This window comes from Orcinus orca, chromosome 3, assembly GCF_937001465.1.
Source record: "Orcinus orca chromosome 3, mOrcOrc1.1, whole genome shotgun sequence".
NCBI lineage: Eukaryota > Metazoa > Chordata > Mammalia > Artiodactyla > Delphinidae > Orcinus > Orcinus orca.
Genome location: NC_064561.1, coordinates 138274020 through 138300896, shown reverse-complemented (window position 1 = coordinate 138300896; position 26877 = coordinate 138274020). Strand labels below are relative to the sequence as shown.

The 26877-nt window shown below is 40.4% G+C and overlaps 1 protein-coding gene across 5 annotated transcripts in view; it reads right to left on the bottom strand.

The window, feature by feature from the left end:
• PDE4D (phosphodiesterase 4D) overlaps nucleotides 1-26877 on the bottom strand; it is a 1454760-nt gene that overhangs the window by 1115113 nt on the left and 312770 nt on the right. For all 5 annotated transcript variants that reach the window (XM_033437904.2, XM_049707909.1, XM_049707914.1 and 2 more), the window contains one exon: nucleotides 4798-4932. In XM_033437904.2, coding sequence (XP_033293795.1) covers nucleotides 4798-4839 — 42 coding nt within the window. In that variant the 5' untranslated portion in view covers nucleotides 4840-4932. The remainder of the gene's footprint in view (nucleotides 1-4797; nucleotides 4933-26877) is intronic.

The window sequence follows — 26877 nt, the reverse complement described above, 5'->3', positions numbered from 1 at the left end:
ATCTAGAAAATAGGAAATGAAGAGAAACATGTTAACTGGATGGTTTTCAGTGTTATCCAGTTGGGAGAATATGTGGACTCCAGAATATCAGCCACCAATATCACAGTCACTTACTAATACCATCCCTTAAATTATCAGATTCACTGTTATGGACTGAATACTTGTGTCCTCCAAAATTCACATGTTGAAATCCTAACCTCCAATATAATTATATTGGAGGTGGGGCCTTTGTGAGGTCATCAGGGTTAGATGAGCTCATGAGGTGGGGTCCTTATGATGGGATTAGTGCCCTTATAAGAAGAGACACCAGAGAGCTTGCTCTCTCTCATCTACCACATGAGGACACAGTGAGAAGGCCAGTAAGAGAGCTCTTACCAGCAACCAAATCAGCCAGCACTTTGATCTTGGACTTCAGCCTCCAGAATTGTGAGAAAATAAAATTCTCTTATTTAAGCCACCTAGTCTGCAGTATTTTGTTATGGCAGCCTGAGCTGATAATATACTCTTTTTGCCCCAATGCTTTGATTTTATATTTACCTGGGAACTGATTTTCAATTCAGTTTTATGAACGGTACAACATGACCTAGAATCAAAGAAACTCATAACTGATAGAAAACAGAACTCTCACCTAGTTTAACCACCCATCTTATGCCTGAATCTTTAACATGATATAGATATTGATTAAATGGTCTTGGAAGCTAGACTTGAACCCCTTTAGTGAGCAGAACTTGCTTCATTTCCAGGCATTTCCATTTGATCCATTTCTGGGCCAGATACTATCACTCTGCTCTGTAGCTACAAAAAAGCACTGCAAACCTCAAAATAGAATTTATCAAGCAACTTATTATGTGATAGGTGTTTTCACCTTCATTATGATATTTTTTCTATCTTACAGATAAAGACACTAAGGTTCAAAAAAAATTAAGTAATTTACTAACAGTCAGATCTTTAAACACCAGTGGATCTGGGGATTGACTCCACATCTCTGAACTCAACAACTATTCTATTTTCACTGCACCAGTGATCTCTAAACGATACTGATTTTGAAAACAGATGACAGTAAAAGGTAAATATAAATAGAATTCCTAATATTTTCTTTTTAAAGCCACACTGGAGATTGCTGTACTTTATCACATCAGCTCCCTTATACCAGGTAGACAATAAAACGCTAGATCAGTGAAAGTATATCCATATTGAAAAATGCCAGAACCTAATGTTGGGAGATCATGATTATTATTCTGAATACAAAGACTAGTAAATCTATTATTTTAAAAATTATTTTCAACAGAAGTACAAGCTTCAAGAGTTAAATTTTTAACCTTGGAAGAGTCATACTATGTTAATATTTCACTGGAGAAATGCCAAGGAAAGCTTGAGTCACAGATGTGATGATAGGGTCACTGTAAATGGCTCCTTTCCCTTTGGAACCAATGGATTGAAAAGAGTCAATAGAGTTAACTCAGGTCACTAAAAGGCTGGGGTAGAGTCATGACCACTGTAGCAAATTAAACTGTTTAATTAAAAACAGAGTTGTTGCTACAAGTGCTTTCATAAAACTTTCTAACAGCCTCAGAAAGGATATTCTATGCTAACTATTCTGTCTCTGTCCTAAATTGCTATGCTATGCAGGTAGCAGAGAAAAAAAATTCTAGATGTTTACAACTAAATGCTGCTCTAGATTAAATGGCTTCATGAAAACATATCTGAGGCAGAAGAAGGCAAGTTTTAGATAGAGAAATCAGTTGATCCGTTATGATTCAGAATAGTAAATAAAAATAAAGTATCCCTTGTACATGGGATTTTCCAGCTATGAAACTTATAGGAGAGTAATAACTCACCAAACCTCATTTTACCAATCATTATTTTGAGATAAAATGGTTTTACACTAAAATTTTAAATTTTGTAATTGTTGTGCAAATGTCACTTGTTCAGTCCCATTGAAGCAAAAGTCAGAACAGCAAGAATTGCCCCCAGATTACATAGATGGCAAAGACACTTCCTGAGGTTAACACAGAGAGAAATCTGTTTGAGCTCTGCCCTTTTGGACAGAGAACCAACACCCAGAAAAAAATATAGTCTTAAGCACCCCAAGAGGTATGAAACGCAACAGCTGTCATGTTAGAACTTTAATTATACCTGCAAAAATAAAATGCCAGTCAAGTAAGAGGTGGCTTGAAAACTTTAAAAAGAGGTAAGGCCTTCATACCACAGAACTTACGGGAGAATCTTCTGCTTGCGGTAGCCAATGGGGCCATGCCTCACTTTGGTACTGTCCATATGCCCAGTTCCTCCCTTTTGTACCCACTGCAACCACAAATTATCCTCCAAAACCAGTAAAATGTTGCTTTAAGTAAAAAGTGGTTTGTTTATATTCTTATAGTTAACATTTTTCATGGATCCCTTCCAAATAAAGGAAGAATTCAGAGCATTTGTCATTAAAAGGGACACTGCACCAGGTCTTGAATGAGAGGAGAAAAATATGAACACTGCTTTAAATGTTCAAGAACAAATAAGGTGACTGTCTAAAGACGGTCTTTTTTTTCCCTCCTCTTTCATGTTCCTTAAGTTTTCACAATGACAGAAGCAAGATACATAGAGACACACAGGGAGGAGCAGAGCCCATTTTAACACTTAGAACATTCTGTTTGGATTTTTAAATGTCATAATGCCAAAGAAAAACATTCTCAGATTCTAAATCAAATTAATTCTTTCAACCTTCCTCATCAAAAACAGGAAACATCTACTTCTAAGTGCACAATTTTGGTCTCTGTTATGGCAAAGACTTAAGGGGCAGGGGTGACATTCTTAAACCAGTGCAAAATAAAATTTGAAAACTCTGGGCTTCCCTGGTGGCGCAGTGGTTCAGAGTCCGCCTGCCGATGCAGGGGACACGGGTTCGTGCCCCGGTCCGGGAAGATCCCACATGCCGCAGGGCGGCTGGGCCCGTGAGCCATAGCCGCTGAGCCTGTGCTCCGCAACGGGAGAGGCCACAACAGTGAGAGGTCCGCGTACCGCAAAAAAAAAAAAACCTCTAAAGTGACAAATTCTCACTAGGCAAAAAGTCTGGCTCTTTTCTCGGATAAACAGTAATCTGCTTACAGTCATTTAATTAAGTGGAAGCACTTTCTTTATGCTAGTGGATTTTCAAGAAGCTAAGAAGCAGTGAAATGAGAGCTCTACTGTTTACATTTGGACAAGTGTATGTAACTCAGATTCTCTTAATCTGGGAAGCATGAGCCTTTCCACCAAGATGAAAATTTTTGCATAAAGCAAATATAAATAGGAAATCTAGCATCATGAGGTACTCGGAGGTCCTTAAAGTCACAGCTCAGTTAATCATTTGCCTTTAGAATATTTTCCTCCAAGAACAGGGAAGTGTTTAATAATATATTTTTAATTATTCAAAATATTCTCCCTTTCACCTTTATACATATTTTTCACATCACATGTTTCTGAAATTTAATAAAAGAAGGAAGTATTATATGTATGGTTTGCTTTCAAATTTAACTTATAATAAGAAAAGCTCAGTAACAGAAAGATGTGTTTGCAGTTTGGTAATTTGTATGCAGGTCACCTCCCATTACAATGAGCAGCTCTATGATAATAGAAGGAATTCCAGGCTCCATGCCATGCCCTTGATTTTACACAATAATCCATACAACTAAACACCAACAAGTAAAAAAAATGAATTTGGACATTCTCTCAGAATTTGTTGAATTTCCTTGGTTGGTTATTAAACAGGGTCAGTACTCAGTCCAAGAACTGGCATACTTCTGGGTACATCCTCATTTTTTTAAAAACCCTACTGGGTACTATACTTCCCTCCCCATTACTCCTGCATTGCTCACCCTTAAAAGCTTGACAGTAATTAATTCTATAGAAAGAATTAAAAATGGCCTTGGGCCATCACCATAGAATCACTGGTTGTAACACAAAGTGTTCCCATACTAGAGAAATGTGTTTGCATTTGTGGTTTCTCTCATGCCTTCAAATGAATGTTCCTACATCATAACTACATCTGTTTAGATGCCTTTTTTTCCCCTTGGGTAAATGAACAAAGGGACATGTTCTTAGAGCTTGCCTGATGGAAATTAATAGTCTACTTTCATCCCTGCCTTGTGTAGCTTTCTTTGAGTTGCTCTATTTGCTTATGCTCTCTTTCATAAGCTAATAGAAATCTAGAAATTATCACCTCTTTGGCACCTTAAGAACACTGAGTGGAAATAAGACTTAATCTCCATCAGGGCCTTGAGGACTTTCACTAAAAAAAAAAACCAAAAACAATTTAAAGGAGGAGATTAGAGGATTAAAGACACATGCCATGGTAGAAAGCTCATGGAAGTGATGACCCACCAATTAAGTATTCACATTATTCATCATGTACATGAACTTGCAGAATGTGATTGATTGAAGTACCTAGATGTAAGTTCAATTTATCCTTTTGAACTTGCCCAGAAAGTTTGATATTCAAGACATAAATTTCCTCAGTTTCAACTTTTTATATTTTCTGCATGCATCCAAAAATCAGGGTTTCCAATATCATACCAGTAGGCACATACAAATGAATGGTAAGGCATATAAACTGGCTGAAAGAGAATTCCCATCAAATGTCAACCAGGCCACAGAGACAAACAAGTCTTCATTTGTTAATAAGCTGCTACAGTCAGAGAACTGAAAGTTAACCAAGGGTTTCTCACAAGTCTCATCATGAAAGCACAGTATTAAAATCCAAAAGAAAACAGTAAAAAGTTGTGGGTACACAGTTTTAGAAAATAAATGAAAACAAAAAGTACTTACACTTTTGCTCCGAGAAAGCAAATCACAAGTATTTCTTTTCATGGTGGTGCTTTAAGTAATTCAAACAGGCAATAGTTGTTTTCAACGTCACTGCTCTCACTGCAACAATTATCCACTCAAAAGCCAATTGGCATTCTGAAGAGAAAGGCAAGGAAATGTTTAATCAAGTATATGATTAACACATGCTCTGAAATGCTGTCTTAGAGTAGGACAGTAATTCTTCAATTATTCATCAAAACAGGTTAAAATGGTGCTGTGTTTAAAGCAGTAAAAGTATACACGAGCAACATTTCCAAAACAGTTTTTGTTAAATGTAAGTTAGAGAAATCAGGCACCATCTGTTTCTCATTAAACATTCAAATGTACATTTCTAGTGGATGAAAAAAAAAAAGGTATGGTAGCCACGACCTAAACTTACACGTATGAAATGAAAATGCATACTGACTTGTGTATGTGCTGATCTGGCTGGTACAGCTACGGACCCCTCAATTTTCCACTAAGGCAGGGGTCTCCAACCCCCAGGCCGTGGTACCATTCCACGGCCTGCTAGGAACCAGGCCGCACAGCAAGAGGTGAGTGGCGGGCCAGCGAGCGAAGCTTCATCTGCTGCTCCCCATGGCTTGCATTACCGCCTGAGCCATTCCCCCACCCTCTTCCATGGAAAAACTGTCTTCCACGAAGCCCGTCCCTGGTACCAAAAATGTTGGGGACCGCAGCATTAAGGGATCGCTAAGTTAGCTTTGTTCACTGCTGGAATCTTACCTACATCTGCAAGCCCTCTGACCACTGCATAATGGTCTCTTGCTTCATTAGCGATAATCTACAGTACATGGAAGACATTCCAGTGGCTCTTCAGTAAACTTAGTGTAAACATACCCCTTCGGTTCAAAGAGGATGCAAGGAACGGTTGAGAGAAACTGTTTACCTAGTCAAGCAGCAACCATTAAAGAATTATTCTACAGCAGTTGCCACATGAACATGATATCCTCATTGCCTAACCTTCACTTTCGCCAGACATTAAGAAGAAAATTCTGTTTTGAGCTTCGAAGAAAGAGCAAATGGAAGAGTTAGATGTGTTGTGTTCATTTCTGATATTCAGCTATATCTGGACATGATTTACATACTTACAGGGCGTATTTGCATTTGTGTTGAAGTGCCTTTTGCCAAAGAAGCTACTCTGAGGGAAAGAGGATGAGGCAGGCAGGCCTGAAAAAACCACAAGAACTCTGACATTGTACGTATAGACTGGTCCTAACAGCATGTAGTTCTGTCACTTAGATTTGTTCTAAGCTTCTCAGAAGACTTGTGTCTGAGATTGAAGGAAAAGAGTAACAGTGAGCAAGGTCTGAAAAAGTTTGTTTTGCTCAAATGATTGAAAAATATCAAAGTGCAAAGTAGTGTGAGTTACACACTGAAAAACATAAAACAAAGTAACTATACAGACTTTTAAAAAACATACAAAACTAAAGGAGAGAGGACTCCAGGGGAACACAGCGTCTGTGTGGGCCCCTGGGGGAGGCCAGCCTAAAGCAGCACGAGAACCCAGTGGTCCCCACGGGAGCGGACAGGGACCTTCACCCAGCAACCCGCAGTAGCGCCCTCTCAAGGCTCAAAGATTTGTCTGAATACGTGTGAGTCACCCCTCAAGATTTATGAAGATAAAAGGGAGATGCCTTTAAGGAGGCCAGAGATCCCACAACAGCAAAGTGGAGCTGGAGGCAGAGAAATAGAATTTACTGTTGCTAAGAATATCCCTAGATACGACTTGGGGACCCAAATGGCAGTGAGGAAGAAAGCCTGTTTCCGGGGTTGATGAAAACACTTCCTGAGGTTAGAGAAAAATACACAATCAAATGTGAGTTGTTAGAATAAAAATAATTTCTTTGAGTATGCATGGATTTTGCTTAAGCGAGTGGGGATTGGAGGGAGGAGTTGACCCACAAATGCTAAGTTCTCAGCTACTATACCTCCAGGAATTTAGTCATCTTTACTGATTAGTTATAATGCCAAGCATTTCATAAGTTCTCAGAAAATGTGAAATTATGTTATTCACCTAGATCAATTTAAGAAGTGAACAGAAATAATATAAACTGTGAACCAAATATTACATATCTAGGGAGGGGGAAAAAATCAGCTAAATGCTGTGGGAAGCTTACACACTATCAGAGAAAAACTCATTTGAAATATTTAATTATTCATTCAGTATTTAATGAGTACCCTTAAGGATAACCATAGAATAGTTGCCCCAGTGGACTAGTGACTCAGTGGTTTTAAATTAACTAATCAGTCAAATCAGACAAATGATGGATTTGACCTGGTAAGATTTGCTGAATTAATCAGGTTTTTTACAAATTTTCCTTGACATATTTAAAGACCATCATTAAGAGGTACTTTCCTATAGGAATTTAGAACCTGTAGAAATCTGAATAGACAAAGGGATTTAACTGAAAACTGTTGGCTAAAGTGATGGCCCTTCTCAGCCTGTTTACCTAGGAGGCAGCAAGGCCTTGCTAAGAGTACGGATCTTGAAACCAAATAGACAGGTTAGAATTTCAACTCTCCAATGGCATTCTGTGTAGCATTAGGTAAGTTACTTAACCTCTCTGAGCTTTTTCCAGATCTGAAAAAGAGAGATAATAATACTCATGTGTGGAGGAGCTTCAAGATGGCAGAAGAGTAAGACATGGAGATCACATTCCTCCCCACAAATACATCAGAAATACATCTACATGTGGAACAACTCCTACAGAACAACTACTGAACGCTGGCAGAAGACCTCAGACCTCCCAAAAGGCAAGAAACTCCCCACGTACCTGGGTAAGACACAAGAAAAAGGAAAAAACAGAGACAAAAGAATAAGGACGGGACCTGCACCAGTGGGAGGGAGCTGTGGAGGAGGAACGGTTTCCACACACTAGAAGCCCCTTCGCGGCGGAGACTGCTGGTGGCGGAGGGGAGAAGCTTCGGAGTCGCGGAGGAGAGCACAGCAACAGGGGTGCGGAGGGCAAAGCGGGGAGATTCCCGCACAGAGGATCGGTGCCGACCGGCACTCACCAGCCCAAGAGGCTTGTCTGCTCACCCGCCGGGGCGGGCGGGGGCTGGGAGCTGAGGCTTGGGCTTCGGTCGGAGCGCAGGGAGAGGACTGGGGTTGGCGGCGTGAACACAGCCTGAAGGGGCTAGTCCGCCACAGCTAGCCGGGAGCCCGTGAAAAGGTCTGGAGCTGCCGAAGAGACAAGAGACTTTTTCTTCCCTCTTTGTTTCCTGGGGCGCGAGGGGAGGGGATTCAGAGCGCCGCTTAAAGGAGCGCCAGAGACGGGCGCGAGCCGCGGCTATCAGCGCGGACTCCAGAGACGGGCATGAGACGCTGAGGCTGCTGCTGCCGCCACCAAGAAGCCTGTGTGCGAGCACAGGTCACTCTCCACACCTCACCTTCCGGGAGCCTATGCAGCCCGCCACGGCCAGGGTCCCCTGATCCAGGGACAACTTCCCCGGGAGAACACATGGCGCGCCTCAGGCTGCTGCAACGTCACGCCGTCCTCTGCCGCCGCAGGCTCGCCCCGCATCCGTGCCCCTCCCTCCCCCTGGCCTGAGTGAGCCGGAGCCCCCGAATCAGCGGCTCCTTTAACCCCATCCTGTCTGAGCGGGAACAGACGCTCTCCGGCAAGCTACACGCAGAGGCGGGTCCAAATCCAAAGCTGAACCCCGGAAGCTGTGCGAACAAATAAGAGAAAGGGAAATCTCTCCCAGCAGCCTCAGGAGCAGCGGATTAAATCTCCACAATCAACTTGATGTACCCTGCATCTGTGGAATACCTGAATAGACAACGAGTCATCCCAAATTAAGGTGGTGCACTTTGGGAGCAACAATATATATCTTTCTTTCCTTTTTCTCTTTTTGTGAGTGGGTATGTGTATGCTTCTGTGTGTGATTTTTGTCTGTATAGATTTGCTTTTACCATTTGTCCTAGGGATCTCTCTTTTTTTTTTTTTACTTACAGCTTTAGCGCTTGTTATCATTGGTGGATTTGTTTTTTTGGTTTGGTTGCTCTCTTCTCTCTTTTTCTTTATTACTTTTTAATATTTTTTAAAATTTTTAATAATTATTTTCATTTTTTTATTTTAATAAGTTTATGCTATTTTATTTTTTTCTTTCTTTCTTTCTTTTTTTCTCCCTTTTATTCTGAGTCATGTGGATGACAGGGTCTTGGTGCTCTGGCTGGGCATCAGACCTGTGCCTCTGAGGTGGGAGAGCTAAGTTCAGGACATTGGTCCACCAGAGATTTCCCAGCTGCACATAATATCAAATGGCAAAAATCTCCCAGAGATCTCCATCTCAATGCTAAGACCCAGCTCCACTCAAAGACCAGCAAGCTACAGTGCTGGACAACCTATGCCAAACAACTAGCAAGACAGGAACACAACCCCACCCATTAGCAGAGAGGCTGCCCAAAATCATAATAAGGTCACAGACACCCCAAAACACACCACCACACGTGGACCTGCCCACCAGAAAGACAAATTCCAGCCTCATCCACCAGAACACAGGCACTAGTCCCCTCTACCAGGAAGCCTACACAACCCACTAAACCAACTTTAGCCACTGGGGGCAGACACCAAAAAACAAAGGGAACTACGAACCTGCAGCCTGCAAAAAGGAGGCCCCAAACACAGTAAGTTAAGCAAAATGAGAAGACAGAGAAACACACAGCAGATGAAGGAGCAAAGTAAAAACCCACCACACCAAACAAATGAAGAGGAAATAGGCAGCCTACCTGAAAAAGAATTCAGAATAATAATAGTAAAGATGATCCAAAATCTTGGAAATAGAATGGAGAAAATACAAGAAACGTTTAACAAGGACCTAGAAGAACTAAAGAGCAAACAAACAATGATGAACAACACAATAAATGAAATTTAAAATTCTCTAGAAGGAATCAATACCAGAATAACCGAGGCAGAAGAACGGATAAGGGACCTGGAAGATAAAATAGTGGAAATAACTATTGCAGAGCAGAATAAAGAAAAAAGAATGAAAAGAATTGAGGGCAGTCTCAGAGACCTCTGGGACAACATTAAATGCACCAACATTCAAACTATAGAGGTCCCAGAAGAAGAAGAGAAAAAGAAAGGGACTGAGAAAATATTTGAAGAGATTATAGTTGAAAACTTCCCTAATATGGGAAAGGAAATACTTAATCAAGTCCAGGAAGTGCAGAGAGTCCCATACAGGATAAATCCACGGAGAAACATGCCAAGACACATATTAATCAAACTGTCAAAAATTTAATACAAAGAAAATATATTAAAAGCCGCAAGGGAAGAATGACAAATAACATACAAGGGAATACCCATAAGGTTAACAGCTGATCTTTCAGCAGAAACCCTGCAAGCCAGAAGGGAGTGGCAGGACATATTTAAAGTGATGAAAGGGAAAAACCTACAACCAAGATTACTCTACCCAGCAAGGATCTCATTCAGATTCGATGGAGAAATTAAAACCTTTACAGGCAAGCAAAAGCTAAGAGAGTTCAGCACCACCAAACCAGCTTTACAACAAATGCTAAAGGAACTTCTCTAGGCAGGAAACACAAGAGAAGGAAATGACCTACAATAACAAACCCAAAACAATTAAGAAAATGGTAATAGGAACATACATATCGATAATTACCTTAATAGTTAATGGATTAAATGCTCCAACCAAAAGACATAGACTGGCTGAATGGATATAAAAACAAGACCCTTATGTATGCTGTCTACAAGGGACCCACTTCACACCTAGGGACACATACAGACTGAAAGTGAGGGGACGGAAAAAGATATTACATGCAAATGGAAATCAAAAGAAAGAGAGTTTAATTAAGGAAACACTCCCATTTACCACTGCAACATAAAGAATAAAATACCTAGGAATAAACCTACCTAAGGAGACAAAATACCTGTATTCAGAAAACTATAAGACACTGATGAAAGAAATTAAAAATGATACAAATAGATGGAGAGATATACCATGTTCTTGAATTGGAAGAATCAACATTGTGAAAAAAGACTATACTACCCAAAGCAATCTACAGATTTAATGCAATCCCTATCAAACTACCAATGGCATTTTTCACAGAACTAGAACAAAAAATTTCACAATTTGTATGCAAACACAAAACACCCCGAATAGCCAAAGCAGTCTTGAAAAAGAAAAACGGAGCTGGAGGAATCAGGCTCCCTGTATTCAGACTAGACTACAAAGCTACAGTAATCAAGACAGTATGTTACTGGCACAAAAACAGAAATATAGATCAATGGAACAGGAGAGAAAGCACAGAGATAAACCCAAACACATATGGTCACCTTATTTTTGATAAAGGAGGCAAGAATATACAATGAAGAAAAGACAGCCTCTTCAGTATGTGGTGCTGGGAAAACTGGACAGCTACATGTAAAAGAATGAAATTAGAACACTCCCTAACACCATACACAAAAATAAACTCAAAATGGATTAAAGACCTAAATGTAAGGCCAGACACTATCAAACTCTTAGAGGAAAACATAGGCAGAACACTCTATAACATAAATCACAGCAAGATCCTTTTTGACCCACTTCCTAAAGAAATGGAAATAAAACCAAAAATAAACTAATCGGACCTAATGAAACTTAAAAGCTTTTGCACAGCAAAGGAAAACACAAATAAGATGAAAAGACAACCCTCAGAATGGGAGAAAATATTTGCAAATGACCAAGGGTTAATCTCCAAATTTTACAAGCAGCTCATGAAGCTCAGTATCAAAAACAACAAACAACCCAATCCAAAAATGGGCAGAAGACCTAAATAGACATTTCTCCAAAGAAGATATACAGATTGCCAACAAGCACATGAAAGAATGCTCAACATCATTAATTATTAGAGAAATGCAAATCAAAACTACAATGAGATATCATGTCACACCAGTCAGAATGGCCATCATCAGAAAATCTACAAATGGGCTTCCCTGGTGGCACAGTGGTTGAGAGTCTGCCTGCCCATGCAGGGGACACGGGTTTGTGCCCTGGTCTGGGAAGATCCCACATGCCGCGGAGCGGCTAGGCCCATGAGCCATGGCTGCTGAGCCTGCGCATCTGGAGCCTGTGCTCCGTAACAGGAGAGGCCACAGCAGTGAGAGGCCCGCGTACCGCAAAAAAAAAAAAAAATCTGCAAACAATCAATGCTGGAGAGGGTGTGGAGAAAAGGGAACCCTCTTGCACTGTTGGTGGGAATGTAAATTGATACAGCCACTATGGAGAACAGTATGGAGGTTCCTTAAAAAACTAAAAATAGAACTACGATAGGACCCAGCAAGCCCACTACTGGGCATATACCCTGAGAAAACCATAATTCAAAAAGAGTCATGTACCACAATGTTCATTGCAGCTCCATTTACAGTAGCCAGGACATGGAAGCAACCTAAGTGTCCATCGATAGATGAATGGATAAAGAAGATGTGGCACATATATACAATGGAATATTACTCAGCCATAAAGAGAAACGAAATTCAGCTATTTGTAGTGATGTGGATGGACCTAGAGTCTGTCATACAGAGTGAAGTAAGTCAGAAAGAGAAAGACAAATACCACATGCTAACACATATATACGGAATCTAAAAAAAAAAAAAAAAAAATATATATATATATATATATATATATATATATGGTCATGAAGAACCTAGGAACAGGTTGGGAATAAAGACGCAGACCTACTAGAGAATGGACTTGATGACAATGGGGAGGGGGAAAGGTAAGCTGGGACAAAGTGAGGGAGTGGCATGGACATATATACACTACCAAATGTAAAAACGATAGCTAGTGGGAAGCCGCCACATAGCACAGGGAGATCAGCTCGGTGCTTTGTGACCACCTAGAGGGGTGGGATAGGGAGGGTGGGAGGGAGGGAGACACAAGAGGGAAGAGATATGGAGATATATGTATATGTATAGCTGAAGCACTTTGTTATAAATCAGAAACTAACATACCATTGTAAAGAAATTATACTCCAAAAAAGATGTTAAAAAAAAAAAATCTGCCTGCCAATGCAGGGGACACAGGTTCGAGCCCTGGTCTGGGAAGATCCCACATGCTGTGGAGCAGCTAAGCCCTTGCGCCACAACTACTGAGACTGCACTCTAGAGCCCGTGAGCCACAACTACTGAGCCTGCATGCTGCAACTACTGAGCCTGCGCTCTAGAGCGTACAAGCCCCAGCTGCTGAGCCTATGAGCCACAGGGGCTGAGCCCGCATGCCACAACTACTAGAGCCCATGCTCCACAACAAGAGAAGCCACAACAATGAGAAGACCACGCACTGCAACTAGAGAAAGCCCACACACAGCAATGAAGACCCAAGGCAGCCAAAAATAAATAAAACAAATAATTTTTTAAAAAAATTAAAATATAAATAAATAAAAATTTAAAAATAAATGTGATGAGAAACTATGGGAGGATTCTGAGCAGGGGAAGGATATGATCTGACTTAAACTTTAAGTGGCCCAAATAATCCAGATAATTATAATCTGGATTCGAGTAATCCAGATCATTCTGGATGTTCTATGGACAGTGGACCATGGGAGGGTATCAGGAAGATGAGTCAGAAGGCCTTTGCCATGAGGCCTCTCACGGTTGATTTCTTCTGATGAGAGGTTAATCTCCAAATAAAGTGTTATTTATATGTGGTCAAAAAAGAAATACTCGGGCTACCCTGGTGGCGCAGTGGTTGAGAGTCCGCCTGCCGATGTAGGGGACACGGGTTCGTGCCCCGGTCCGGGAAGATCCCACATGCCGCGGAGCGGCTGGGCCTGTGAGCCGTGGTCGCTGAGCCTGCGCGTCCGGAGCCTGTGCTCCGCAACGGGAGAGGCCACAACAGTGAGAGGCCCGCGTTCCGCAAAAAGAAAAAAAAAAAAAATACTCATGTGTGTTTGAGTTTAAATGAACTAACGTGTATACAGTAGTGTCGAGGAGTACAGTTGTCACATAGACAATGCTTGACTATCACCATCATTATCATCATCATCATCCATCATTACTACATTTTTCTCCTCTTAATATCAAATGACACGCAACCACACAATTTTCCCCTAAAAGTTCCAAACTCTTTTAAATAAAAGAATCTTGGGCAAATATACTTTCAATTAAGCAGTAATAAATAATGTATCCGTTCGGGTCCCATGAGTAACAGATAGCACACTCATATTAGGATCATTTAAGGAGGGTTTAGTAAAGAGACTATCTTAAAAGATGTGCATAGAATAGAGGAATCCATGAAGGATGGTGAAGTAGCTGGAGCTAGCAATAATGGAGTTATTACCACCGCAGCCTAAAGGGACAAGGAGAGGGATGGGTCAATAGTCCCTAGGAGGAGACAGTCATAGAGTGGGCTGCCTTGAGAAGGGAGGTTATTATCTGGGATGCAGCTAGCCTCAGGTGACCCTGAAGGGAAAGAGATGAGGGAATGAACTTCATTTCACTCTCCTCCATCCCTCTGATGTCCTGCTGGGACTCCCCATCAGGTAAATGCAACAAAGCCAGAGGGCAAAGAAAGCTGCTGCCTACACCTCAGTGTAGTGTACACCTCCCAGGGCAAAAAGCCTGCTAGGGTCGGGCAGGGAGAAGGGTGGAGCTGGAGGGGACATGAAAATCTGATCTGCAGTCTATGAAGAAGACGGTACTTTTCTGATATCTCATCTCATCAGAAGAAAAACATTATCATTTATCTTTAATCCTCCCAACAACTCTTGAGATAGATACTGTTATTATCCCCATTGCACAAAAGAGGAAATCAGCTCCAGGAAGTAAATTGCCCAGTAAATAGTAGCAGAACCAGGATTCAAACCTGATTTGTCTGACTTCAAAGTCCATGTTTTTGTCTACCCTGACATCTTGCTTTGCTGCCAAAATCATGGACCAATGCATTTTTTTATTGGAATGTAGTCGATTTACAATGTTGTGTTAGTTTCAGTTGTACAGCACAGTGAGTCAGATAGATAGATAGATAGATAGATAGAGATATATGTATTCTTTTTCAGATTTTTTTCCATTATAGGTTATTACAAGATACTGAATATAGTTCCTTGTGCTGTAATTAGGTCCTTGTTATTTATCTATTTTACATATAGTAGTCTGTATTTGTTAATCCCAAAGTTATAATTTATCCTTCCCCCCTGCTTTCCCCTTTGGTAATCCTAAATTTGTTTTCTATGTCTGTGGGTCTATTCCTGTTTTGTAAATATATGATATCGCTTATATGTGGAATCTAAACAAACAAAAAAAGATACAAATGAACCAATGCATTTTAATGATCAACAAGTGGTAACCTTTGCAAGCACCAAAGCTGAACCTAAACAAAAGAATGTTTGATAAAAAAGGTCTCCTCTCAGGAAGGCAGTTATCTTTGTTCCTACAAATTCCTGCCTCAGCAAAGATCATGCAGTGAGACAGCAGAAATGCTTTCTCCCTCCAGGTGCACTAAAAAGCCAACCAGGTGGGGGAAGACTCGCACAGGCAATTTCATTACTAGAGGAGTTTCCACATAAAAGTTAATTAGGGAGAAGGAAGAGTCGGCTCCTGCAGAGAAAACACTTTAGAAATAAAAATGAAGAGAGCATCTAAGTCAGGTAGAGGGTGCTGGCACATTCAGAGACAGAATCTGAGCTGGAGCATGGGGATAAATTTTGCTACTTCGATGCAAGGAAAGGGAGTTAAAACAGGATCTTTCCTAGAGACTGAGGATTTATAGAGTGGAAACGCCTCACCGTACACCTCACCGGTCAGCCTCCTGAACTGGGCATCAGAAGAAATTGGTTCCACTTGCATCACTGAGTCGTATACACAAGCTGGATGGCGTTAGGAAAATCCCTTATCTTTTTTCTTCTACCACTTACTTGCTTCTCTGTAAAGATAACAATATTTCTACAACCCAACTCATGGGGTTATTATGGGGGTGAATTAGATAATGTCTGAGAAAGTTTTCTGGAAAATATAAAGTTCCCTGCAAATGTCAGTTAATTCTATTCATTTAAACATGAAATGTGTCAATGCACTCTAAATATGAGTGGAAAAGGGTTCTAACTATCTGCAAATACTAGAGAGGCTAGTAAATGTATTTTATATATTTCAGAGGAATTTTTTTTTATTCTTTACCTCCTTTGGAGCTAATTTTTTCTCTGCTTGATAATGTATGTTGTGATTGCTGAATTATAAAGCCACTCAAATGCATTAATTTAAAATATATATTTATTGAGCATCTCATATGTGCCTGGTAGTGTACTAATCTCTCAGATATCCACCAAACTTTCTAGATTCAGGGAGAAGGATTATTAGGGTGCAGTTGCCTATGAATGATCAAGGGATAATATATTTTTCTCCGATTTAATGTCTTCTCTACCTCATCAAGATAGATTTGTCTAGGGCTGCATAAAATAGACATGAAAGTAAAAACAGGATAGGCATTCTCTTTCCTTGACTAGATTCTAATCTAGAAAGAAAAATGCTAGATATGGCACATATGAAAAAAGAAAAAAGGTCTGATCAGGGCTTCCCTGGTGGCGCAGTGGTTGAGAGTCCGCCTGCCGATGCAGGGGACACGGGTTCATGCCCCGTTCCGGGAAGATCCCACATGCCGCGGAGCGGTTGGGCCCGTAAGCCATGGCCGCTAAGCCTGCGCGTCCGGAGTCTGTGCTCCGCAAAAAAGTCTGATCACTATAAAAGACAGTCACAATGAACTGCAATAAAAACAAGCTCAATTTACCAAGAATCATCCACCAAAATACGTGCAGGCAAGAAATTAGGAGGCAGCAATGCAAGAACTAAATACTACAAACATTAAAAGAAAAGAAGCCTATGAGGGGATAAAAATCAGACTTTTCATGAAAGTTTGAGTTTTTGCCATAGCTCCTAAGTGCCCACTAATTTGCCCTCCCCACACATAAGGTGGGTAACTTAGACATTTGCCCCAGTGTCCCTCTGCTAAATCTGTGATAGAGACAAAGGAAGCACATAGAGTTCTACTTTCTAAAGTTGTGAATTAAGAGAAAGGGCACCTTCTTAGTCCAGATCTAAACATTACCATAGTAGTTTCCTGCTATTTATATCTCCTTTTTTCTAGGGTACCCTGTGGAGGCTGTCTGTTATCTGAGCGCCTGCTAGAAGCTGTAGAATCTAGAAAGAGTTCACAGTATAATGGGGAAATTGAGGTATAAGAATGTACGTAATCTGCCTAAGATCACAGAGCTACCTCCTGGGACAAGGCAGGAATCAGACTGAGGCTTCTGCACTGTGTCCAGTGCTCTGTCCAGCTGATGAATCTGCCCTGTGCAGTGGTTCTCTTTAAACTTGCTCCATAGGCCAACCCACCTACCCCTTTCAGTGTACCCAACAAAGCTCAACGACTTGGTTCTTGCTAGAGTCAGTGCAATCCACCTACAACACAAGGATGGCGCTGTATTACCAGGTCACAGCTCCTGCTCTGGAGGGCGGGCCCCTTCAGTGACCTCTGCATGGACCCAGAGGTGTCTCAATCAGAGGACCCAGGTAATGTGTGATTTACATCTTTAGTCTGACCTTGTCTCACACTCTATTCCCCAACACAAACCATCCACCCTCGTCTGAATGGTCTAATCCCTCCAACACCTTAGCCATGTGCATTTCCATCTCCTATCCCTACGTACACATTCTTAGTGTTCTTCTATCCTCCACCTTTCCGAATTTTTCTATTCTTCGAGGTCCAGCAAAAGTTCTACCTTTTAATGACAATTTGCATTAAAAGTCACACAGTTTTCTGCTGTCTCTGAATTCTGACAATAAAGGCTATGTTGCACCACAAAATCATATACTATCTTCCATTTTTTTCACTAATTGTTTTATAGGTTTAATTTTTGCTTCCTCAACTGGGGGTTGAAAAAAGTACATTTTAATGCCTTTTCCACGCTGCAGGTTACATGATTGTAAAATACGAATTCTAAAGGTTGAGAGTAATTCGTTATCATTCCTTTTGCCCTTTCTATAGTGTTTAACATAGTGTTGAACACTCAGCAACCACTTAACAAAATATATTTTAAAAATAGAAGTATAGGGCTTCCCTGGTGGCGCAGTGGTTGAGAGTCCGCCTGCCGATGCAGGGGACACGGGTTCGTGCCCCGGACCGGGAAGATCCCACATGCAGTTGAGTGGCTGGGCCCGTGAGCCATGGCCGCTGAGCCTGCGCGTCCGGAGCCTGTGCTCTGCAACGGGAGAGGCCACAACAGTGAGAGGCCCGCGTACCGCAAAAAAAAAAAAAAAAAAAAAAAATAGAAGTATAAATCCATAAGAAAAACATGAGCATTTAAATTAATAAGCAGTATAAAACTAGAAATAAAAGTATATCAAAATGTGGAAAATATTCAACCTCAGTATTTACGAAAGAGATGAAAATTAAAATCTCAAGGTTTTTGCTTGTGTTGCTTACAAATTAGCAGAATTAAGTTTTTTAAAATAAAATGCTTGGTAGTGGTGTTTATATGATGAAGTATGCAATTCATATATTACTTATCAGATTCAAACTAACATAATTCTTTGGAAAGGAGTTTGATAATAAAGTACCATAAACTATAATGGTGTTGTATATTTTGACACAGTAATTCAGGAAGTAACATGAAATATGCAAAGGCATTAGTAGCATTGCTAATCATAATTATAAAAATTTGGAAACAATTTAGATGTCCAGTAGTAACGGAATAGCCAAATAAAATACGAGAAACCTCATGGCGTACCATGCAGCTAAAAATAGGTTTTTATAAGATATTTTAATTACAAGAGAAAATTCTGCTATAATGTTAAATGAAAAGAGCAAGATTAAAGTTGTATATAAAGTGTGATCCTCTCTCATACCCCGATTCTCTTGTGCTTCAAATTTATGCATTTGAAAGCCTGCCAGATGTCTCCACTTGGAAGATCCACAAACATCTCAAATACAACATGTCCGTGTATGAACTCAATATTTTTTCTTTCTTCACTCCCAAATACATTCCTTCTTGTATCTTGTCCCTCTCAGTTACTGGTACCACCATCCGCCCAGCTACCCCAGCCAAAATCCTGAGCCTCTCCCACTCCCTGGTCACCTGTGCTCAATCAGTGGTCACATCCTCCCAGAGTACCTGGCAAAGATTGCTCAGCTCTATCCTCTCTTTGCAGGTTTCCCACCACTACGATCTTTCAGAGTTCTACCTACACCATTTCAGCTACATTGTAATACGCCTCCTTGTCATCAACACTGCCTGCTGTCCCTCCATACAGCATATTTCACTCATTTGTTATACTGAACCACCTGTAGTCCCCACACACACTCTGTGCTGTTTCCTGCCCCTGTGTTCTTGTTCTTTTCCTCTTCCACTTCCCTATATCCTCTTCCTTCCTTCTTTACTTGACTATTTCTGCTTCAAGACTCAGCTGAAATGTCACCTCCTCCTGGAAGAGTTTCCTGATTCTCCCACTATCCCCAGCCCGGTCCCCACTGCCAACCTTGACCAAGGTCCCTCTCCTCTCCCCACCCACAATGCCTTCTGAATGCCCCCAAATGCATATATGCCAAGTTATACTGCAATGATCTGTGTCTCACTGTCACTGCCATTCTAGACTCTAAGACCCTTGAGGGTAGATAACATTTCATGTTTGTATACACGATCACCACATAACATACCCTCAATATATATTTTACTGAATTCTGCCAAACTGAACTGCCTCCCCTGGCTAGAATTATGAGAAGGAAAGCACATTTCGTCTCTACACTAAAAAAAAGACCAAATATTTCCCTTTGTAGTTTACACCCATCCCAAACCATCATTCTATTGCCTTCTCCTCCCCCCAAATAATAACAGCAGTCCCTCTTCTTCATTCACCAGACATTTACTAGACACTTGTGGTACCCAATCAACTGTGCGAGGGTCCAGGGATGCAAAGATAAATATGATAAAATCTCTCTCTGCAAGGAGCTCGCAGACTAGAGGGAGAGAGAGACGAACAGCACAACACAGTAAGTGCTCTGACAGAGGCTCAGAATAGCTGGTGTGGGACCCAGAGGAGGCAGAAAGTGATTCATATGCCTCATGGCTTCAAAGTCTGTTCCGAGTTATTCTGCTCTTGCAAATGCTTTGCTTTAAGTTATTCAAATACCACTTCATATACTGATGTTTTTCCCCAGGTAGAGTGAAAGGAACATGGAAGTTCAGCCAGGCAGTTCCTTTCATCTCTTTTGCACATCTGGTCAGACCTCTGTCTCTGCAGAGGAGGCGGCTATGGAACTCCACACCCAGAAAATGTTCTGTACATGCCCCTCGAATGTATAATATACAGGTGATCACACTCACGTAAGAGAACACAAGCCACTTTTGATTTCAGCACAAAATTATTATAAAATAACTGATGTTTTGGAAAATGAAAGCACATCATTTGGCTCCTAGGTAGCTCAATGCTTCAATTCCAAGGGTATGGCAATGCCAAAACACCCACTCTTTCAACACTTCCCCTGACCAGTATTTCAAAATAGCCCAGCTGAGTTGTTTAGCAGCAAATAAATTACCTCCTTCTAGGATTCCATGATTTGCGGCCTTTCCCCCACCTGAAATAATTGCAGCTCCCTAAAATACCATTTTTCACCATAAATACAAGGCCAGGGACTTTCCAATTCATCTCTCACAAGTGTAAGGTCTGTTACTTGAGAATACCTTACTCTGGTTTTAGCTTCCTGCTAAAGTAGGAAAGTTACAACAGAAGCTTCTTTTCAACAACTTTTCTAACCATATCCCTCCCACTTCCTCATTATGGTGCCCTTGCAGGCCTGGGCGGTGGGAGGTGACTAGAGCAGTTTTGTCATGTGAATCATAGGACAGCATGGTGCGTAGTCTGCTGGCCTGAGGCCAAGATGGAAAGAGCCTCTGGGATGTGTCATTGCCAGCTAAATTATAACAGATCCATTGAGAGCCTCAGGACAAAAACCCCTGAGTCATCATGTGGGGAAACAAAATGACAGCAAGACAATTTTCACAAAATCTCTGGTTTAAGCAGCTCACTACCTACAAACGAAGGTGGAGTTCACTGAAGCACTGAGGTTTCTGCTTTTTCAATACTTTCCTGCCCCATCTCAGATTAAAGTAAAAGTCCACCATCTGAGTACTTTTAAATTTGAGAAGCATTCGAATGGCACTGTCATTGAAGGCTGTAGGATGTATGCACAGACTGTGGTCTACAAATGATGCATTACAAATCATAATCAGTACTTTTCATCATGAGATGAAACATGGTGGAACATGTTCTCAGTTCTGGAACATGCTCCATTCTATCTCTCTAGTTAAAACAAGAAAAACATTATGTAGGTGATAGATGGATGGATGGATGGATGGACGGATGGACGGACAAATGAGAGAGGCAGATAGAAAGGGAGCTGGGGAGAAGAAGAGGGAGAGGGAGAAGAACAGACACCCACGTCATATATCCTGAATTCTATTATGTAAAGCTTTCCAAATCTGAGCTGTAGAACTCTCATCTCTAAAGTTACAGTGAGCCAGACCCTTTCAGAAGTTTCTTCTTAAACCAACACATCCCTTTGTTCTTTAGTTGCTTCCATTTATCTGTTAGCTATGAATCCTACCTTTTATTTTCCTGCAAAATCTACACTGTGAAAAACTCCCTTAAGACAAATTACAGGGACTTCCCTGGTGGTGCAGTGGTTAAGAATTCGCCTGCCAATGCAGGGGACATGGGTTCGATCCCTGGTCCAGGAAGGTACCACGCGCCACGGAGCAACTAAGCCCATGCGCCACAACTACTAAGCCCGAGTGCCACAACTACTGAAGCCCGTGCACCTAGAGCCCATACTCTGCAACAAGAGAAGCCCGCACACGGCAACAAAGAGTAGCTCCTGCTCACCGCAACTAGAGAAAGCCCACACGCAGCAATGAAGACCCAACGCAGCCAAAAATAAAAAAATAATTAATTAATTAATTTAGAAAAGGGGGAAAAATCTTAAAAAAAAAAGAGACAAATTATACCTGAATTATCTTAAGACCTAGTAGTGCTATTGGTTTAGATTACATGGGATACAATTAGAATTTGAAGAAAACAAAATAAAAAGGTTAAAAGAGACTAGGGCAGTTGGCAGAGCACCACGCAGATCTCACCGAAGGCAGACGTATGAAAGCTTTTCTAATGAGCCTTCAATAGAACAAGTTTTATCCTAGCACCCTGTAACTCAGTACCCTCAAGCTATCACTTCTCCCTGATTAACAATTGCTACCCAAGGAATCATTGCCTGAAAATTGTATAAACAGCAACAAAACAAGGCACAAAATGAAAAAGTTCAATGTTAACTAAAATAAACATAAACAAGGAAATTAAAATAACCAAGAAACCAATGACTAGGAGTAAAAACCCAAACCAACGGGTTCTCCGCCCCTTACAAAGTGACGACCTATTATCATCCTTCAAGGGAACAAGCCCACTGTGCTGGAGTCACTAACACGCAGACAGCGAAAACTGTACATTGCCTCTTAATTTTAGTTGAAGCCAAGGAACAAATTTTTAATCAACAGGAAAAAGTAGTGTTTTATAATGTTGAAATTAAAACAACTGCAGAAAAGAAGCTAGAAAATTAATTTGGATTTTTTATTTTTGTTCAAAAGTTTCTCTATTCTACCATTTTGTTGTGGGCATTAAAGGTTATAAACAACAAAGTCAAGATCTATTATGGCAGAGATTATAATGCTCTTCTACCAAGAGAGAGTCATTTTCAATCTTTTCTGCCTCTTTAATATTCAGGGTATATGTACGAGATAGAGTCAAAAGTATTTTGATATAAGATATTGTAATATCTTAAAATTCCTTCTTTTGGAATGAAGTGAACTAAAGATCTTTTCATAAGAATGAAAACTGTTTGGAAAAAAAAGTGGCACTCTACTGAAGGGGTTGACTTGACTCTATCTCCTACATATACCAAGAATATGAGGGAGAGTGGCATGCACATATATACACTACCAAATGTAAAACGGATAGCTAGTGGGAAGCAGCCGCATAGCACAGGGAGATCAGCTCAGTGCTTTGTGACCACCTAGGGGGTGGGCTAGGGAGGGTGGGAGGGAGGGAGATGCAAGAGGGAAAAGATATGGGGATATATGTAAATGTATAGCTGATTCACTTTGTTATAAAGCAGAAACTAACACACCATTATCAAGCAATTATACTCCATAATGATGTTAAAAAAATAAAAACAGTAGAATGTATAATACAAAAAAAAAAAAAGATATTACCTGAAGGAGAAGAATTTACATTAGAAAACAGAAAGGCAACCTAGTGAATGGGAAAAGATATTTGCAACTTATATGTCTGATAAGGGGTTAATATCCAAAATACATAAGAAGCTCATACAATTTTTTTTAACCTGGTTAAAAAAAAATAGGGAGAGGACCTGAATAGGCATTTTTCTGAAGAAGACGTACAGATGGCCAACAGGCACATGAAAAGATATTCAACATCACTAATCAATAGGAAAATGCAAATCAAAACCACAATGAGATATCACCTCACACCTGTCAGAATGGCTGTTATCAAAAAGACAAGAAATAACAAGTGTTGGTGAGGATGTGGAGAAAAGGGAACCCTCTTGCACTGTTGGTGGGAAGGTAAACTGGTATAGTCACTTGGAAAACAGTATGGAGGTTCCTCAAAAAATTAAAAATAGAACTATCATATGATCCAGCAATTGCATTCCTGGGTATATATCCAAAGAAAACAAAAACATTAACTTAAAGAGACACATGCACTCCAATCTTCATAGCAGCATTATTTACAATAACCAGGATATGGAAGCAACCTAAGTGTCCATCAACAGATAAATGAATAAAGAAGATGTGCCGTGTATACACACACACACACACACACACACACACACACACACACACACAAACTGGAGTATTAGTCATAAAAAAGAATAAAATTTTGCCATTCACAACAACATTGATGGAGCTGAAGGTTATGCTTAGTGAAATAAATCAAAGACAAATATTGTATGTTTTCATTCATATGTAGAATCTATAAAATAAAATAATGAATATAACAAAACAGACTCACAAATACAGAGAACAAACTAGTGGTCACCAGTTGGGGGGGGGCAAGATAGGGGAAGGAGATTAAGAGGTACAAACTGCTAGGTATAAAATTAATAGATACAAGGTTGTAATATACAACACAGGGAATATAGCCAATATTTTATAATAACTTTATATGGAGTATAATCTATAAAAAATTGAATTACTGCATTGTACACCTAAAACATATAATATTGTAGAGCAACTAGATACTTCAATTTTTAAATCTAAATAAATAAATAAAAGAAATCTTATTCAGAGATGAAAAGGAAAAGAGCAAAATGAATTAGTGCCACAGTATGACTTGGAATTAGTCATACCTGGAGTCAAATTCTGTTTTGGCCATTTCCTAATATTGTGGCCTCGAGGACTCTGTTTAACCCTTTTGAATATCAAGTTCATGGTCAATATAAATGTAACCACTGAAACCCATGCTGCAGGGGTACAGTGTAGACTAAATGATGGGCTGACGGGTCAGCACATACTAAACATTTTACCCGGATCACAGGAGGTGTTCCTTCAATGTTACCTTCATTTTACTTTCTTTGCCCTTTACCTCAAGAAAGCAAGCACTGGGTTTTTTAGGAGATTCAGATTTTACTCATGCTGCCAAACTGTTTCATTAAAAATGGACTCTTCCCAGGATTATTATTCTGCAGTCACGCTGGCAGAGAGTGAGAGGAGCCTCTTCTAATTCTCAGACACTCAAGTGCAGCACAAGATTTAATCTTTACTGTCTGTGTCCAGGCCTAAGCTCTTCCATGGCCTCCTGTAAGGTCAAATGAACATTGCAAACCTTACAGCCAGAGCTTTGAAATTTTTTGATGCTTGCTTCTTTAAGTACTCTTTGATGAGTTTCAAAAGGAACCCTATCACTTTTCCAGCAAGAATTGTGCCATCCACTCTCAGCTGGTAGCACTAAGCAGCTACCAAGTTCCTCACAAATTTGAAAGGCTCTAAGTATAGAGAAAGGACAAGCAGAGAACCCTGATGCACGGAAGAAAACGCATCTTGGTTCACCATGATCTCCATGATTACCCGGTAGCTGTTTAGAGCCTGGTTGCTCTAATTGGAGCCTGTGCTGAATCATCGCGATTCATGCGGTACCCATCTGGCACCTGAAATTAGATTGTGTTCCCTCTGCATTCATAATGGTGAGGAAGGGTGGGGATACATAACAGAAAAAGCCCTTAAAGATTATTTTGCTAATAGATGAATTTCTTAGTGAAAAAGGAGAACAGCAGTTTCTTTTCTAAGGATGTGGCTCTCTTTCATCACCTAATGGTCTATTATTGATAGCTCAATTTTTTTAAAAGGCAATGCTATTTGGGCAACTGGAGTTTTATCTTTAAAAATCTCTCTAATTCACTGGAGGAGTAATATAAGCTAAAGTGTATAAGCTGCAAAATAAAACCAAATTTAATGTCTGAAATCTAAGGAACCAAGAAAAAGAAACTTGGAGCTAAAAGGATCTTTAAGTTTCTAGATCATAATATCATACCATGGTATATCATACCATATTATACTGTACCATAACAGAGATATTGTTCCTGACCATCCTATTCTTAAATATTACTAAGGATTGAGAGCCCTTAGCCCACTACATTAGATAGATTTTTTTTTTTTTTTTTGGCAGCACCATGCAGCTTGCAGGATCTTAGTTCCCCGACTAGGGACTGAACCTGGGCCCACAGCATTGAAAGCGCAGAGTCCTAACCACTGGTCCACCAGGGAAGTCCCTAGGTAGAATTTTTAATAAACATTTTTTTGTTGGGGGGGAACCAGTTTGTCACTTATATTTGGCATAAATCACTCTATTACAATATTTCAGATCCTTAAAAACTTAATAATTATTAATTATAAAAATAAATATAATTTATTCTTGGCTATTCAGCTTTTAAAGACCAAACTATCCTGGCTCTGCTACTTATTGTGTGACTTTGGGCAAGTTATCTGACCTCTCTGTACCTAAGTTTCTCTGTCTGTACACTAGAACTATGATATCTTGCTTCAAACCATTGTTGGAAGGAATACAGAATTCATAGAGGCAAAGTGCCGGAAATAGTGACAACACAAAGCACTCATTAAGATATCATCATCCTCATATCTCTTTCTTACTCTTAAGAAACTATGATTTGTTTACAGTGAATGTACAGTAAATGGGTGATGGGGACCATTATTTTGAAAATAATAATCCAACACTTTTGTATTCACTCTAAATCATGCTGCTCTGTAGGTACCCCATTCATTGAATCAGTTATTTTAACCTGGCCCCTGGCGAGGAAGCACAGAGATGATTAAAACCCCAGATACGTGGTAGGAAAAACCAAATCCGCTCTACACCCCTCACTGGATTTCCTCATACCAACATAGGGCAGAAATATTGTTTTAGGAAGAATGGGAGTCTAGGATAGCACCCAGAGGGCTGCTTCATAGGCTGGTGACACTGAAGTTATCTTAAAGTCTCCGTGTGCCCCTAGAGGGGAAAAGGGAGATGGATGATAGTGATGGCTGGAGAACTTGACAGAGTGATGGTTTGGAGAGGGGGTAAAGTGACATTAAAACTAAAAGCTGTAGGGTAGATTTCCCAAACAGGGGATCAAATGAAAACTACAGCCAAACCTGAGGAGAACTACAGCCCCAGCAAGAGTTGGGTGCCAGCCTAGTCAGTGAAGAGAGCTGAGTCCCATAAAAGCAATTCCTGTTCTTTATTTATGCGAAGAGGACAGAATAAAAAAGTATTAAGCCAGCTTTAGGTACTTCAAAAGTGGAGGCAGGAGGGACTACAACCAAATCACTGCAGAGATCAAATCATTGTATTTTAGTGATACAAAAACACTAAAATGGAAAATGGCATACGACCCAAAGTTGCCTTTCTCCCAATGCTATGAGAACAATAATAATTGTATTATTTTAATCACAAACATTTACCAGGCATTTACTGTGTGCCAGGC